Below are 13,172 nucleotides of genomic sequence, written 5' to 3' on the forward strand. Positions count from 1 at the left end.
AGGTTACATATGTATAACTGGAAGAGCGACTCTTCTCCCTTGGTCAGAAAAATTGTGAGATTAACTCACTAAGAGTGAGGACTAACTGACCCAATAGGAGAAGCAGGGGTTACGAAGGCTGCTCGGGAAATTCCCTACCCCATTTAGACCGGAATGGTTTGTTTCGCTCAACACTGGGAAGGACCCCTCCTCTTTTTGATAAGTGCGACGGGTTCTTTAACATGCTCAAAAACATCTGTGCATACCTGTGACTATGCTGTACTGGATATCATTTGGAATGCCTGAGTCCTGGTCCATGGCAGATATCCTAACAATAACATGGCCCTGCAGAAAAAGGGAAGAACACTTTTAACTTTTTTTTTCAGCATCAACCCTTAAGCTGCCAGATTTAAGTAAAAAGTAAAAAACAAAAATGTTCGACCCCTGACCTCCCTCACTAAACACGAGAATCAGCCGGGAAACTAAAATTTTAAACAAGTATTACATCAAATAGAGTACAACAAAGGGTTACAAATTACAATGATATTCTGTCTACTATAGTGTACAATAGTACCTTTAGCCTACATGTATAGCCTACAAAAATGTCTAGGTGCACTGGTGCACCCACAGTCAAAAATTAGGTGCACAGCTCCAATTTTTGGTGCACAAAGATGCACATGCACCCACTATTTCAAGCCCTGAAGACTTAAGTAGATAAGATGATCTTTTCCAGACTCACGACTTCTGCGTCTTCCCTGACAGAGGCATCGTAAGGCAGCCCGAGGAAGACTGGGTCGGAGTCTTGGACGTCCTTGACCTGGATCACCAGGTTGGTGGAAGTGGACAACCAGGGGTTACCTCCATCCTGAGGGAAACAAAATGGATGCCGTCTTCTTCTCTCATTCAAAATGTCTGACAAGTTTGAGGGAAACCTCAGGATTCAGGGGTGCCTAGTAAGCATTTGCATACTTTATGAAAAACACACAAATCAGGTTTTTGCATTGTGCTTCATGCGTTTTTCATAACATTCATACCTTTTCCTAGTAGTCATTTTTTGGGTACGTTTTTCATAGAATCTATTCAAATTTCATGAAATTCATTAAAATACATACTAATAGGCACCCCTGAGAAATGAGAAAATTCTGTAAGCATTGTCGCATCACACAATCAAGTGAAAAAAATGTGTTTGGGAAATAAAGATAACAATTTTTCTAGTCTAGAAAGGAGCAAATGATACAAAAAGATTTCTAATGTCAAACCAAACCTTTTATGCACAGTCCATTAATTTATGAATGATAAAAATAGCCTTCTCAAAGATTTTTTACATGTCTTACACTGACAGAGAAGCCAAAAGTAAATTCAAGTGTTCTTTAAAAATTCTTCATGCATGTGTAACTTCTTTGCACACTGATAGTTCATTAAGTCATTGATCAAAACATGCTTGAAGGAACACCTAATGCTCACCTCTTCAAACACATTCTAAAGGTAGAGGTCACAGGAAGGTCACAGGAAAGTCACAGAGGGAAACAGGAAAGTAGAGAGAGAGAGTGTAATGCATTAGTCTGAGAATAAGAATAAAGTGCAAGACTTGAGTGAATTTGAAGCTCTTCAGAGTGAAGTTAAAAGTTGGAGTTTTCTAGAATGCTACAAGTTGAGCTAAGCAATAGCGAGGGGTTCTAAGTTATCACTGCTGACTAAGGGGTACCGGGTTACTATAAAAGGGAAAATGTTCACTGTGATTTTATGTTAACTTTGTGGTCTTTGCGGTAACCTCTTGTTTCAACCGCAAACTTAAAACCGCCACAAACACTTCATTTTCTCCCAACCCCGAAACTAAATCCCTGCAAATATTTCCACTTTTACAGTACATTGATAATGTACTACGCTTAATGTGGGAACAAGAGAGATCAGTGAAATGATATACAGCCAAGCAGTCCCTTTCATCTCATTCTGTGCTTGCTGCTTTCTTTAATTCCTTTCTTGCACAATATTATTCATTAACATAAACTAATTAAGCCAGAACAAAGGCTACATTGTGTAAATCCCTAAGCAGCGAAGAAGTCTTTACACCCTGATCAAATTATCATCCCCGTTGTGACAACGCGAACATATAAAACAGTCTAACATCTATATGTAGTACCGAACCTCAGTATGCAATTTCACACTTCGTAAATTAACAACCCTCCCATCCCTACCCCCATAATTCATTTATTAGGAGGCATTAACGGCACAGTGCCGACGTGGTGGGAAGTCATCAACTGTAATGGAATTATTCATTACCCATTCATTGCCAATGCCACATGACATTTTGGCTAGTACGAGTAGGCAAGGAAGCAGACTTGACAATGTGTAAGCGCAAGTTACTCATGGTCTTATCTTTGTTTCCTATCTGACATAAAAAATATGTATTCAACTCATTTACAAATCAATACATAGTTCTTTCCAGCAAGACGATGACCCCAAACACACATTAAAATCCACAAAGGCTTCAAGCCAGGTTACAGAAAAGGGCTGGAAGGTTCTTGAGTGGCCATTACAGCCTCCAGACGTAAAGCCAATTGAGAATTTCTGGTGGGATCTGAAGAAAGCTGTTGTGGCACGTGGACTACAGAACATTGCTGAGCTGGAGACCATTGCCGACGAGAAATGGGCCAGAATTCATAAAGAGAGCTGCCAGAAGCTTTTGACAGGCTATCGTTCCCGTTTGCACCAGGTAATTGCAGGTTAGACCCAAGTTAGAGGTGCTGCACGAAGTACTAAAGACATACCCTCTTGGGGGTGAATAATTTTGCAACCTGCTTTTTGTGTGAAAGTTGCAATTTTGGATGAACGATGAAATAAATCTCGACTTTTGCCCTGGTATTAGATCGCAATTAACTATCTGTTTGGCACTTATCACTATCTAGTAATATTCTGTAGTTCTATTGTTCCTCATTTTGCCAAAATGTCCAAAATGTGAAGGGGGTGAATAATTTTGCATGCAGCTGTAGACACACACACACACACATACACACGCACGGCACAGGGTAATAACCGTCAACATCAAATGGGAAAGTCTGTTTCACAGATTATCAAGCAGAACACATCAAATTGGAGCAACCTAGATGGCCCCAACACTGATATCCCTATCTCACAGCACCTACTCATCTTGTCTGCAGTGTTGGCTGAGATTGATCCATCCATTCTGATTCTGAAAGGAGGTTTTCTGGGGAGGGTTCAAGAAGCTGGATTGCCTTATCTTCAGCCTGACTAAATCAAGCCTGTAGCAGCACTTCCAATGAAACTTTATGTTCACTGTTTTCACAGTCACCTCTGTACCATGAACTTATCATCACCATGAAAAAATCTGTTCTTATCATTCATCATTCATGACTCCTTCACACATCCATTCTGTAAATCACTTGCCGAGATCGTGAAGTTAAAGCTCCATTTTCCTTTCACCATGAAATTTTGCTACCGTGAAGATAAAGTGAATTACAGTATACATTTTTGTACACTGGTTCTGCCTCTGTGCCTGGCTACCTGATCTACGGCAGAACCCACACGGTGACCTTTGGCGCTCGGCGGGGTTGCCAGTAAAACTGCATACAAATGGTAAAACATGTAATCTCGGCCCCCGCTGGGCTGTAAAACCAGCAGGTGGAAATAAGGGATCTGAGATGCGGTACCTCACATGGCATTAACCTATATGGGCCATGCTAATTCATGTCCTTGGTTCACCATTTACACACAAGCAAGCATACCTACCTGTCCTTGGTGCTGAACACCATCCACAAACAAGCAAAGATGCCTTCCTTGGTGCTAAACTCCATCCACACAAAAGCAAACATTCCTGTCCTTGGTGCTGAACATCATCCACACAAAAGCAAATATGCCTGTCCTTGGTGCTAAACACCATTCACACACAAGCAAATATGCCTGTCCTTGGTGCTGAACGCCATCCGCACACAAGCAAACATGCCTGTCCTTGGTGCTGAACGCCATCCTTGATTCTTATTGTAAGCCTACATATTGCATTGGTATGTCCTTACAAAAGGAAGTATCAATTACAGAATCAATAATTCACCGGCATCTAGCAAGTCTGGCATGGACATGAATACTAAATGGTTTCTGCACTTGTTTCACTGACTCAGAAGTTGAAATACACTAGGATTGAGAAAAATTGACAACAACCATGATGCCATATCAGTATCACAACAAGAGCTATTAACCACTAAATATTAGAAAATCAAAACCAGAAGTTCAGCTGCAGTTCATAGAAAACTGCTTGGAGGCCTATACTTGACCTTTGTTTTCCCGACCCCTACCAAATATCATTTAGATCCATCCACAGCTTCTGCGGTCCACAAATACACATACACACACACACACACACACACAGACACGCATACACACACGCACATACAAACACAAATACACATGCGCGCACACACACACACAACACACACACACACATACACACACACACACACAGACATGTATATGCACACACAACCTATTCACATAACTTTCTTGGCAAAGGTTATAAAGTAAAAATACAATTACGATGATTGACTGTTACCTTGGCAACGACCTTCAGCTTGTAAACATTCTTTTCCTCGTAGTCTAAAGCTCTGACGAGGATCACATGACCATCCACGCTGCTGATCCGGAACTTGGGAGACGGCTGATTTGAAAAATCAAACAACACAACATCAGTTATCAATCTTTAGCATATAAATTGAAAAACATTGTATGCTGAGTCTTCAGTAGCCATTTTTGGCGTATCTTATTACCTGGATGTCTAACCTTCATCAATGTATCTGTATCTGTATAGCCCGTATAACCGCACCAGCTTTGCAGGTACATGGTGCAGCAGCAGATTGTTACATTACACTGAACGACCTGTCACATCTACCCTTTGCACATCTAGCTGCAAGCATTTTTTAATGCTATCTAGCGAAGATGCCCTTGCTGTACTTCGTGATAACGAATTCCACTCCATTTTATTGGTTCAGCATGTAACATTACATGCCAGGGTTGCCCAACTAGCCAGAGGCTATTACTAAGGGCGAACCCATGTGCGGCCGTAGGACTGTAGGTTTTGAACCACTCACACCGGGAAGGACCCCTACTCTTTTCGATGAGTGCGGTGGCTTCTTTAACGTGCTCGAGGTGTGGCTCTCCTCAAACACGGGACCTCCATTTAATGTCCTATCCGAGGGACGTCCCTAACCGAAGCTAGGTACTCATTTACACCTGAGCGAAGTGAGGAAAGTCGTGTAAAGTGCCTTTCCCAAGGGCACAACATCGGGGCATATCGGTGGTTTCGAACCCGGGACCTCTCGGTTGTGAGCGAAACACCCTACCAATTGCGCCACACTATGCCACAATTCCGAATTCCACTCCATGTTGCTAGTTCTGTAATACTTACAGGATCAAAGAAGAACGTGTTTGTTCCCCCGGCCCCCTTGTCAGGATCTCTGGCTTCTACAGTGAACACTGTACTGCCAACTGGTAAGTCCTGTATGGGCAAGGGAAAAAAGGATCAGAACTATGATGATGATTTGGTTTATTATTCAATTTCAAAGCTTTTACACCCTGAATATATACAGTTTCACAGCCAACAAGTATATATAACACATAGTCAGCAGAATTGCACTGTGTGTTAAATACAAATGTCGACAATCAGACTACACGGAACCGATACACTAAGACGATTACACATTTGTTTTAAGATTATCTGTTATTACCGCGATATCATTAAAACTTATTGCACATATCATTGTTATTTAAAATTGTAATTAAACTAAAAAATCTTAACATATTTGTAACTCCATCCAACATGATTTTTCGCTATCACTTGAGCTCAAAGTTATGACAGATCAGACAGGGCGTGTGGACAAATGCTGAAATCTCTTTAGATCTGATATATACATTCTTGAAAGGTTACAAAACCAGATATAGCTGCTATATTGTTGATTATTTTTTCTTTCAATGAAAGTTTGAATGTGATATTTGAATATGCTTCAAAGGCATGCAATCAGGGCTAACATCTTTCAAAGGACAGTGCTACAAAATCCTTGTCAAATTTAACTGTCAAGTTAGGATGGTCTGACTTCAAAAAGGTCGCAGTAAAAATAAATTGGATATAGTTTGGAGCTGATGGTAGCATCGGGCCAGACTGCATAGCTTGATGAGGACAATAAAGATACCTGCCGTTTTATCCCAAAATCAATATACCACCTGCCTGATAAAAGCCTTGTGGCAGCTAGTGGTATTTTCAAAGCTGACATTGTAGTTGGGTGGGTCAGTATTCGTAAGGCTTCGGATTGCTGGGAACTTGAGCACTGTTACATTATATGTGTTCTACAAATTTCTGACAAACACCATCCACACACAACACACTTGTCAGTGGTACTGAACACCACGCACACAAAAGCAAACGTGCCGCCTGTCCTTGCTGCTGAACACTATCCATACACGCACGCATACACACACACACACAAAGGCAAGCACGATCAACAGGACGGAATGATATATTCAGCAGGATAACTCTTTCCTCCCGAAAATAATTTCATCAGGTTGGTAGAACATAGGATATTTGGAGTTTCTTTTAACACAACCAGGTAATCTCACCTGCTGACGTTTCGGTGTCTGTCAGACACCTTCTTCAGAGCTTCTGACTGGAGTACTGCTTCTTGCCGCAAAAGCGCCACCTACATCGGCTACTTATAGCGGTGAGAAGCAGTACTCCAGTCAGAAGCTCTGAAGAAGGTGTCTGACAGACACCGAAACGTCAGCAGGTGAGATTCCTGGTTGTGTTAAAATAAACTCCAAATATCCCATAACTCTTTCCTGCTACATACCTCTGGTATCTTAGTTTCGTAGGGAGTCCCTTCAAATGTCGGTGGGTTGTCATTAACATCTGTGATATAGATGGTGGCCTCGTGTTCAACCTACAAGCAGACAGATTCAACTTTGTTAGTTTATATATTTCATTCACAGATATATATACAATGAGGATCAGGCAAAAAGCAAACTGCTTGTGAGAAGCCCTAATCTCAAGAACACATCAGATACATGTATAAGACAAGAACATTTGAGTGAAAACAGTTTGACATACACAAAATGTTGTATTTGTATGTGATAAGAAGTCCAGGAAGACTAGTGATGTACCTTAGAGCCCATCGCTAATGGGTTTTCTTCAATAAAGTTCAAAGTTCAAAGTTCAAGATGGATGGCAGAAAAATAAGACAAGTTGGAGCACAAATAATCACAAAATTCTGTGGTAGACACAAGAAGGTATTACCTTGTTTGCAGGTGCATCATCAATAACGGAGAACTTGACTGTATACTCATCATCAACCTGAAATGGCAGGAAAATCCTGTTATAGTCTATATATATATATATAGTCAGTCAGTCTATAAAGACTATGACATAGTACTGCGTTAACAAAATTTCAACAACAGAAAAAGTTAGTAAAAAACTATTTAAACGATCAAAACATACATCGCAAAAGTTCGAGAAACAGTTCAATCAATCAATCAGTCAAAGTTCATTTGCCGGAGTTTGAATGGTTGAGTCGGCTGCGTGTCGTCGGCGTCTTCTTTCATCTTCCCGGATTTCCCAGTTTATAGTCTATGCTATAGTCTAGGGATGTGATGAAAAAGGGAAAAGGAATCCGAACCAGTTGAACTCAAAGGAACTCAATGAACATATGTAAAGAATAACTTCCACTGGTCATGACAAAGAAGACAGACAATATGTGCAGTATTTACAGGTTCAATATAACGTTACTGCGGAAATTCCCCTAGCTCATTTCAACAAGTACAATGAACAGTTGACCACAGCCTATTTAATGGTTACCTCCTATCCTTTGGACTGTGATCGTTTCTAGAAGCATGCATGTTGGGTACAAGCAACAACTGCTGGGATTCGAACTCCCAACCTCCCGGTCCAGGGGCAGGGTCCCTAACCACTGGACTTAATGCATGCTACTTCTCAGATACAGGTACTCTTGATTTTCACAGTGCCATAAACACAAATAGATTTACAGAATATTGACATGGTATTGTATTGTATTGTATGAAAGTGAGACAAACAGCATTTCTTACCTCTCTGTCAAACTCCCTATACAGTTCCACTATGCCAGTGACGGGGTCCACTAAGAAGTACCTCTGCCCTATCTCCCCCTCCACCCCGTACAGAACAGGCTTCCCTTCTGGGTCAACCGCGGTCAACTGGGCTATCGCAGTTCCTGAAATACGAGAATCAAGGTATCAAGTCCGGAAGATCCGCTGCAGTACCGTAGAAAGCCGCTAGGGAGCCCATAATTGACCACCCTCTCTCGTAACTGGACATGTATTCAATAAAGGAGTCTGGCTTGACCTCGTTCGACTGTCCAATTACTTGGGATCTACCGCTCGCATGCGCACGGCGATCCCATCACAATCTGTTTCTTTCTTCTTTTGCCAACCCCTACCAACATAGCAACTGCTGTCAACTGGGCTATCGCAGTGCCTGAAATACGACAATCAAGGTCCGGAAGTTCCGCTGCAGTACCATAGACAGCCACTAGAGAACCTAAAATCTTATAATTTGTTTCTTGCTTTTGCCAAACCCCAACCAATATATCAACCACTTTCAACTGGGCTACCGCAGTTCCTAAAAATTAGAGGATTAACACACACACACACACACAAACACACACACATACACACACACACACACACACACACACACACACAAACACACACACACACACACACATACACACACACACACACACACACACACACACAAACACACACACACACACACACACATACACACGAAACATAACCTACTTGACAAAGGTAATAAGCCTATTCATGGTCACTATCATACAGTAAGATCTTATTAACAGCTACAAACTGTCTTCATGCAGAAAAACCTTGCAAGTCTAATGTTATCCGTTTTGCTCTCGGCCTTTCTGTGTCCGTGCAGAGGGATTCTGATGTTGAGGTCAAAGAGGTCAAAAAGCCCATGGTGCATTGCGTGTGGCAAACTTTCAAAAATAATTTTCAAGCAGAAGTCCGACCGGATTTTGGGGGAAGGGGTCACGCTGTATCTGGAGGCTAAGGGCTCGTTCTCATTTAAATGTACACATTTTGTAACTTCCATTACCGTTTTAAGTAAGACGTTCCTGACATCAAGATATGCCACATACAAGGTGCCAAACTGTCGTTTTTAAAAGCCAGAAAAGTTTTAAGTCGTCATAAAAACGACGGTTTGGCACCTTATATGTGGCAAATCTTAATGTCAGGAACTTCTTACTTCAAACGGTAACGGAAGTTACAAAATGTGTACATTTCAATGAGAACGAGCGTAACCCTAGCCCTACTCGAACACAAAGAACGCGCATTAACCCCGTCGAGCGAAAATCTGGCGAGCAGAAATTTGGCACCACGCAGGCCAGGTGTGACGTAACTCTCATCTCAGCCGTGATTTGATGATGATGACTGGTTTATTAAGAAAACTTACACAAACTGACATTGGCGGTCAAATTCATGACCGAATTAGAGTCAGATTTACAAAAGTATCACCATTAACCGACTAGGTAAGATTTGGTGACATATCTAAAATCATCAAACGTTAAATAAAGCAGTACATTTAAAAAACGGAATGTAAGACGACAACAAGGGTCCAACAGTGGGACATTCAGACAGAGCGTACGTGTGCCTTGCGGTAGTACATGTACATGTGCAATATTTCTGGCTCTTTTTACAACGATAATACACACACACATATTAGTTACATATTTTTCCGATTGCTTGGTTACTTCGGCTAGCAAGATTACCTCTGGGAGTATCCTCGGGTAGAGTCCATATCCATTCTTGCTGCGTCATCGTGAAGAACGGAGGGTTGTTACCTACAACGGGAGAGAGAGAGAGAGAGAGAGAGAGAGAGAGAGAGTGAGAGAGAGAGAGAGAGAGAGAGAGAGTGAGAGAGAGAGAGAGAGAGAGAGAGAGAGAGAGAGAGAGAGAGAGAGAGAGAGAGAGAGAGAAATACAGTTAAAGAGTAATAGTGATCTCGAACCGGTGTAGCTCACCTAAGAGCCTCTCTTCCACTGGTCGTGACAGGGAAGACAGACGATATGTGCAGTATTTACAGCTTCATTGTATCGGGAATTTTTTTTCTATTAATCAAACATAAGTAAACAAATACAGACAAGGCGACACGCAGTCAAGTTAAGTGAATAAATGAACTTTATCACTCGACAGTTGTACACGGCACAGTGTATGACAACAATGACAAAGAAATCAATGCAATAGATACTATACTAGTCTATTCTAAAAACTTTGACCACATGGACGTAAATGGTGTACTGGCATAGATGTACGTTAACCGTTTCTGTCTGGTACAATACATTATCTCTTTTGTAAAACGCTACTATCTATTAGACAAGGTATGTAGATATGGTCAGGGCAACAATCACGACGTTTTAAGCAACAATAAGAATAGACTGAGCAACACAGTTGATACTACCTAAAAGCAATCCCTGCCTGCCTACAAGTATAAGAACAGACGCTTGTGAAATCTAAAAGAATACACTCATGTCGTGCTTAGCACTCTCCAAGCAGAGGTTGGTGGGAAAGATTACCTTTTTATCACGCCCCGTTTTTTTGTCCGCTCTCCCGAACCAACTGAGAGCGGTCACAATCTTCTAGCCTCCAAGCAGGCCCAATGGATTGCAAAGACCGTATCCAACTGGAAGAAGGAGCTTGTATAGCAATCCGTACTTCCTCTGCCAGTTTGATACGGTCTTCGCAACCTATAGATCTGCTTGGAGATTAACAATCTTCCCCACCAACCTCTGCTTGGAGAGTAGTGCTTAGCTCTCCAAATAGGAAAGACGCTTCGCAGAGAAAATGCGTTCCTTTTATTTCCTACCTTGCACGGTCCGTGATGTCCACACCACCACAGTTGCCACAAGGACGGACAACTCAGGGAAAGGCACTGCCGGCAGCAACATGGGGACGAAACTGTTCCAGTATATGCCAGTAATGCATGCAATCCTATGGGAAAGTGGAGAAAAACAAGGTGTCATTATCTCAAGAATCAAAAGTTCGGACCATGAAATAAATCATACCCTCAAATTCTAACCTGTTCTGTCAACTGTCATCAAACGCGTTTCCGATAAATTCTATACGTCTAGTCTGCAAATAAGCCCCCAACCAGGGCCCGTGGATTGGTCCTTTAGGCTTGAAACAGCCAACTGACGATCAAAACCCCAAGATGGAGAAAGGTGATTTTTTAAAGCAATTAGTATAGACTCTTTCCTACAATGGCCACCTCTACACGGCCTAGATTTGATCCCACCAAGGAAGGATTTTCAGTGGTTTAAACCTCACCGTGGGGGTCTAGGCGCATGCGCTAGCTCTGACGTCACCCCCTAAGCACTGACACACCTAGTCTCTACCAGACTAACTGCGTCGGCTATAGAGAGAACATTTGCCGGGGGACTTTGGCCATGGAGGATAACATTCCCATATATTTGACCCTATCTCCATAGCCGACTCCCTTCATACAGTTGACTCTATTTGGCCAATTTCTACTGTTTTCCCAGCGACCCGTGGAGGCTGGTAGAGTCTATGACACACCGCTCACCGACGATGGGGAACGACGTAACGGTCCGACAGACGACCGGATACTGCGCCAGTCAGTCAGTAGTCATGGCAACAGTACAGTCTGAAAGTCAGACATATTGATCGTTTGATGATGGTCTTTATTGTTGCGATTTAGAATCGGCACTCTACTCTAGTCATTAAGGATGACCGTGGAAGGACAAACTACATCAATAACGAGGGGCGTTCAGTCTTACCAGCGCTCAGTCCTCCTCGGCAAGCTTTCTGGGATCCTTGAACACATAGTCAATTTCAACACCCTCTCTGACAACGGCAAACAACTTTTAATTTTACGTGGTAGTTCCATTAGTTCTTCTAGTATTAACTGTAAAATTATGTTAGCCGCTCAGGACTATGTGTAACTTTTGCTTTCTTTTCCTGTCATTCATGTTTTAGTGTGTTGTCAAACATTTTATTTTCCATAATGTACAAGTGGCGGTTAGGGATGTCCTCTCAGATAAAGCCGGAGACCCCGTGTTTGAGGAGAGCCACACCTCTAGCACGTTAAAGATCCCACCACACTTATCGAAAACATCCCGATGTGAGTGAATCAAACCTTACAGTCCGGTCTTACGCAGCTTGTTCCTACTGTGCAAAACTGGTGTGTTGCGTCTGAAGTAGTGCTGCATACCGGTACTGTACCGTAAAAATGGATTAGGTACAGGTCCAAAATACAGGATCATGAAGTACCGGTACTGTACCGAAATAGATTTACACAAAGTACATATGCTTATTTTGTGACTGATCGCCTAACCTCATGGCCTCATGCAACACCAAACGTGAACAACGTAACTAATATGCAACAGATCATTCAGGCAGGAAGGGAGTTTTGATAGCAAGGCCAAGGGAGTTTGGCTGCAGGAAACCTAGTTATGTTCTTTGAATAAAGATACAAGTTGAAAACATTTCATGTATGTTTCTGTCATCATTGAAGAAGTTCAGAAAAACATTTAATTTTTCAAATTGTTTAGGTACAGGTACAGGTCCGGACCTGTACCTTAACCTCTGTACCGGTACCTGTACCTCATGTTACGTTTAGGTACGCAGCACTAGTCTTAAACCGTTTTACTGGTTATGCGGAACAAGCAGAACAGACTCTATTGTTAGTCTCTACCAGACTAACCACGCCGGTTATTGGGAGAATATTTGCCAGGGGAGTCTGGCCATCGGAGGGTTTCATTCGCAGGCGGTGGCATACTGGACCCTCTCTCCGTAGCCGGCTCCCTTAGCATACTATTCAATCTATTTGGCCACTTTCTACTATTTCCCCAGCCATCTGCTGGTCCTGGTGAGGGCTACTCTATTGTACACACATGCGACATGTTCTGGTGTCGGATAACTACGGTGTCACTGGTGGCTAACCTTGCATAACATCCTCATCTGGTGGATAAGTGTATTATCAAAAAGAGAGGAAGTACTTAAGCGGTGATTTATGGTAATACTGCACAGATAATCAACTCGTGTTGTTGGCTGAATATTAATTATGATGACCGTCTTTATAAGTTTATTGCACAACAATTGTACAACGTACAAAGTATGGCATC

At 42.1% G+C, this 13,172-nt stretch overlaps 1 protein-coding gene across 1 annotated transcript in view; it reads right to left on the reverse strand.

Moving 5' to 3' along the window:
• Positions 1–11,015, reverse strand: part of LOC136448669 (cadherin-23-like) — a 90,608-nt gene extending 79,593 nt beyond the window's left edge. Inside the window, exons 1-10 of the mRNA XM_066448308.1 lie at positions 10,895–11,015; positions 9,801–9,872; positions 8,077–8,219; positions 7,271–7,327; positions 6,828–6,917; positions 5,393–5,482; positions 4,541–4,645; positions 1,444–1,458; positions 719–844; positions 246–324 (exon numbers count right to left, since the gene is read on the reverse strand). Coding sequence (XP_066304405.1) covers positions 246–324; positions 719–844; positions 1,444–1,458; positions 4,541–4,645; positions 5,393–5,482; positions 6,828–6,917; positions 7,271–7,327; positions 8,077–8,219; positions 9,801–9,872; positions 10,895–10,976 — 859 coding nt within the window. The 5' untranslated portion in view covers positions 10,977–11,015. The remainder of the gene's footprint in view (positions 1–245; positions 325–718; positions 845–1,443; positions 1,459–4,540; positions 4,646–5,392; positions 5,483–6,827; positions 6,918–7,270; positions 7,328–8,076; positions 8,220–9,800; positions 9,873–10,894) is intronic.
• Positions 11,016–13,172: the final 2,157 nt, after the last annotated feature.

The sequence above is a fragment of the Branchiostoma lanceolatum genome, chromosome 14 (assembly GCF_035083965.1).
Source record: "Branchiostoma lanceolatum isolate klBraLanc5 chromosome 14, klBraLanc5.hap2, whole genome shotgun sequence".
Lineage (NCBI taxonomy): Eukaryota > Metazoa > Chordata > Leptocardii > Amphioxiformes > Branchiostomatidae > Branchiostoma > Branchiostoma lanceolatum.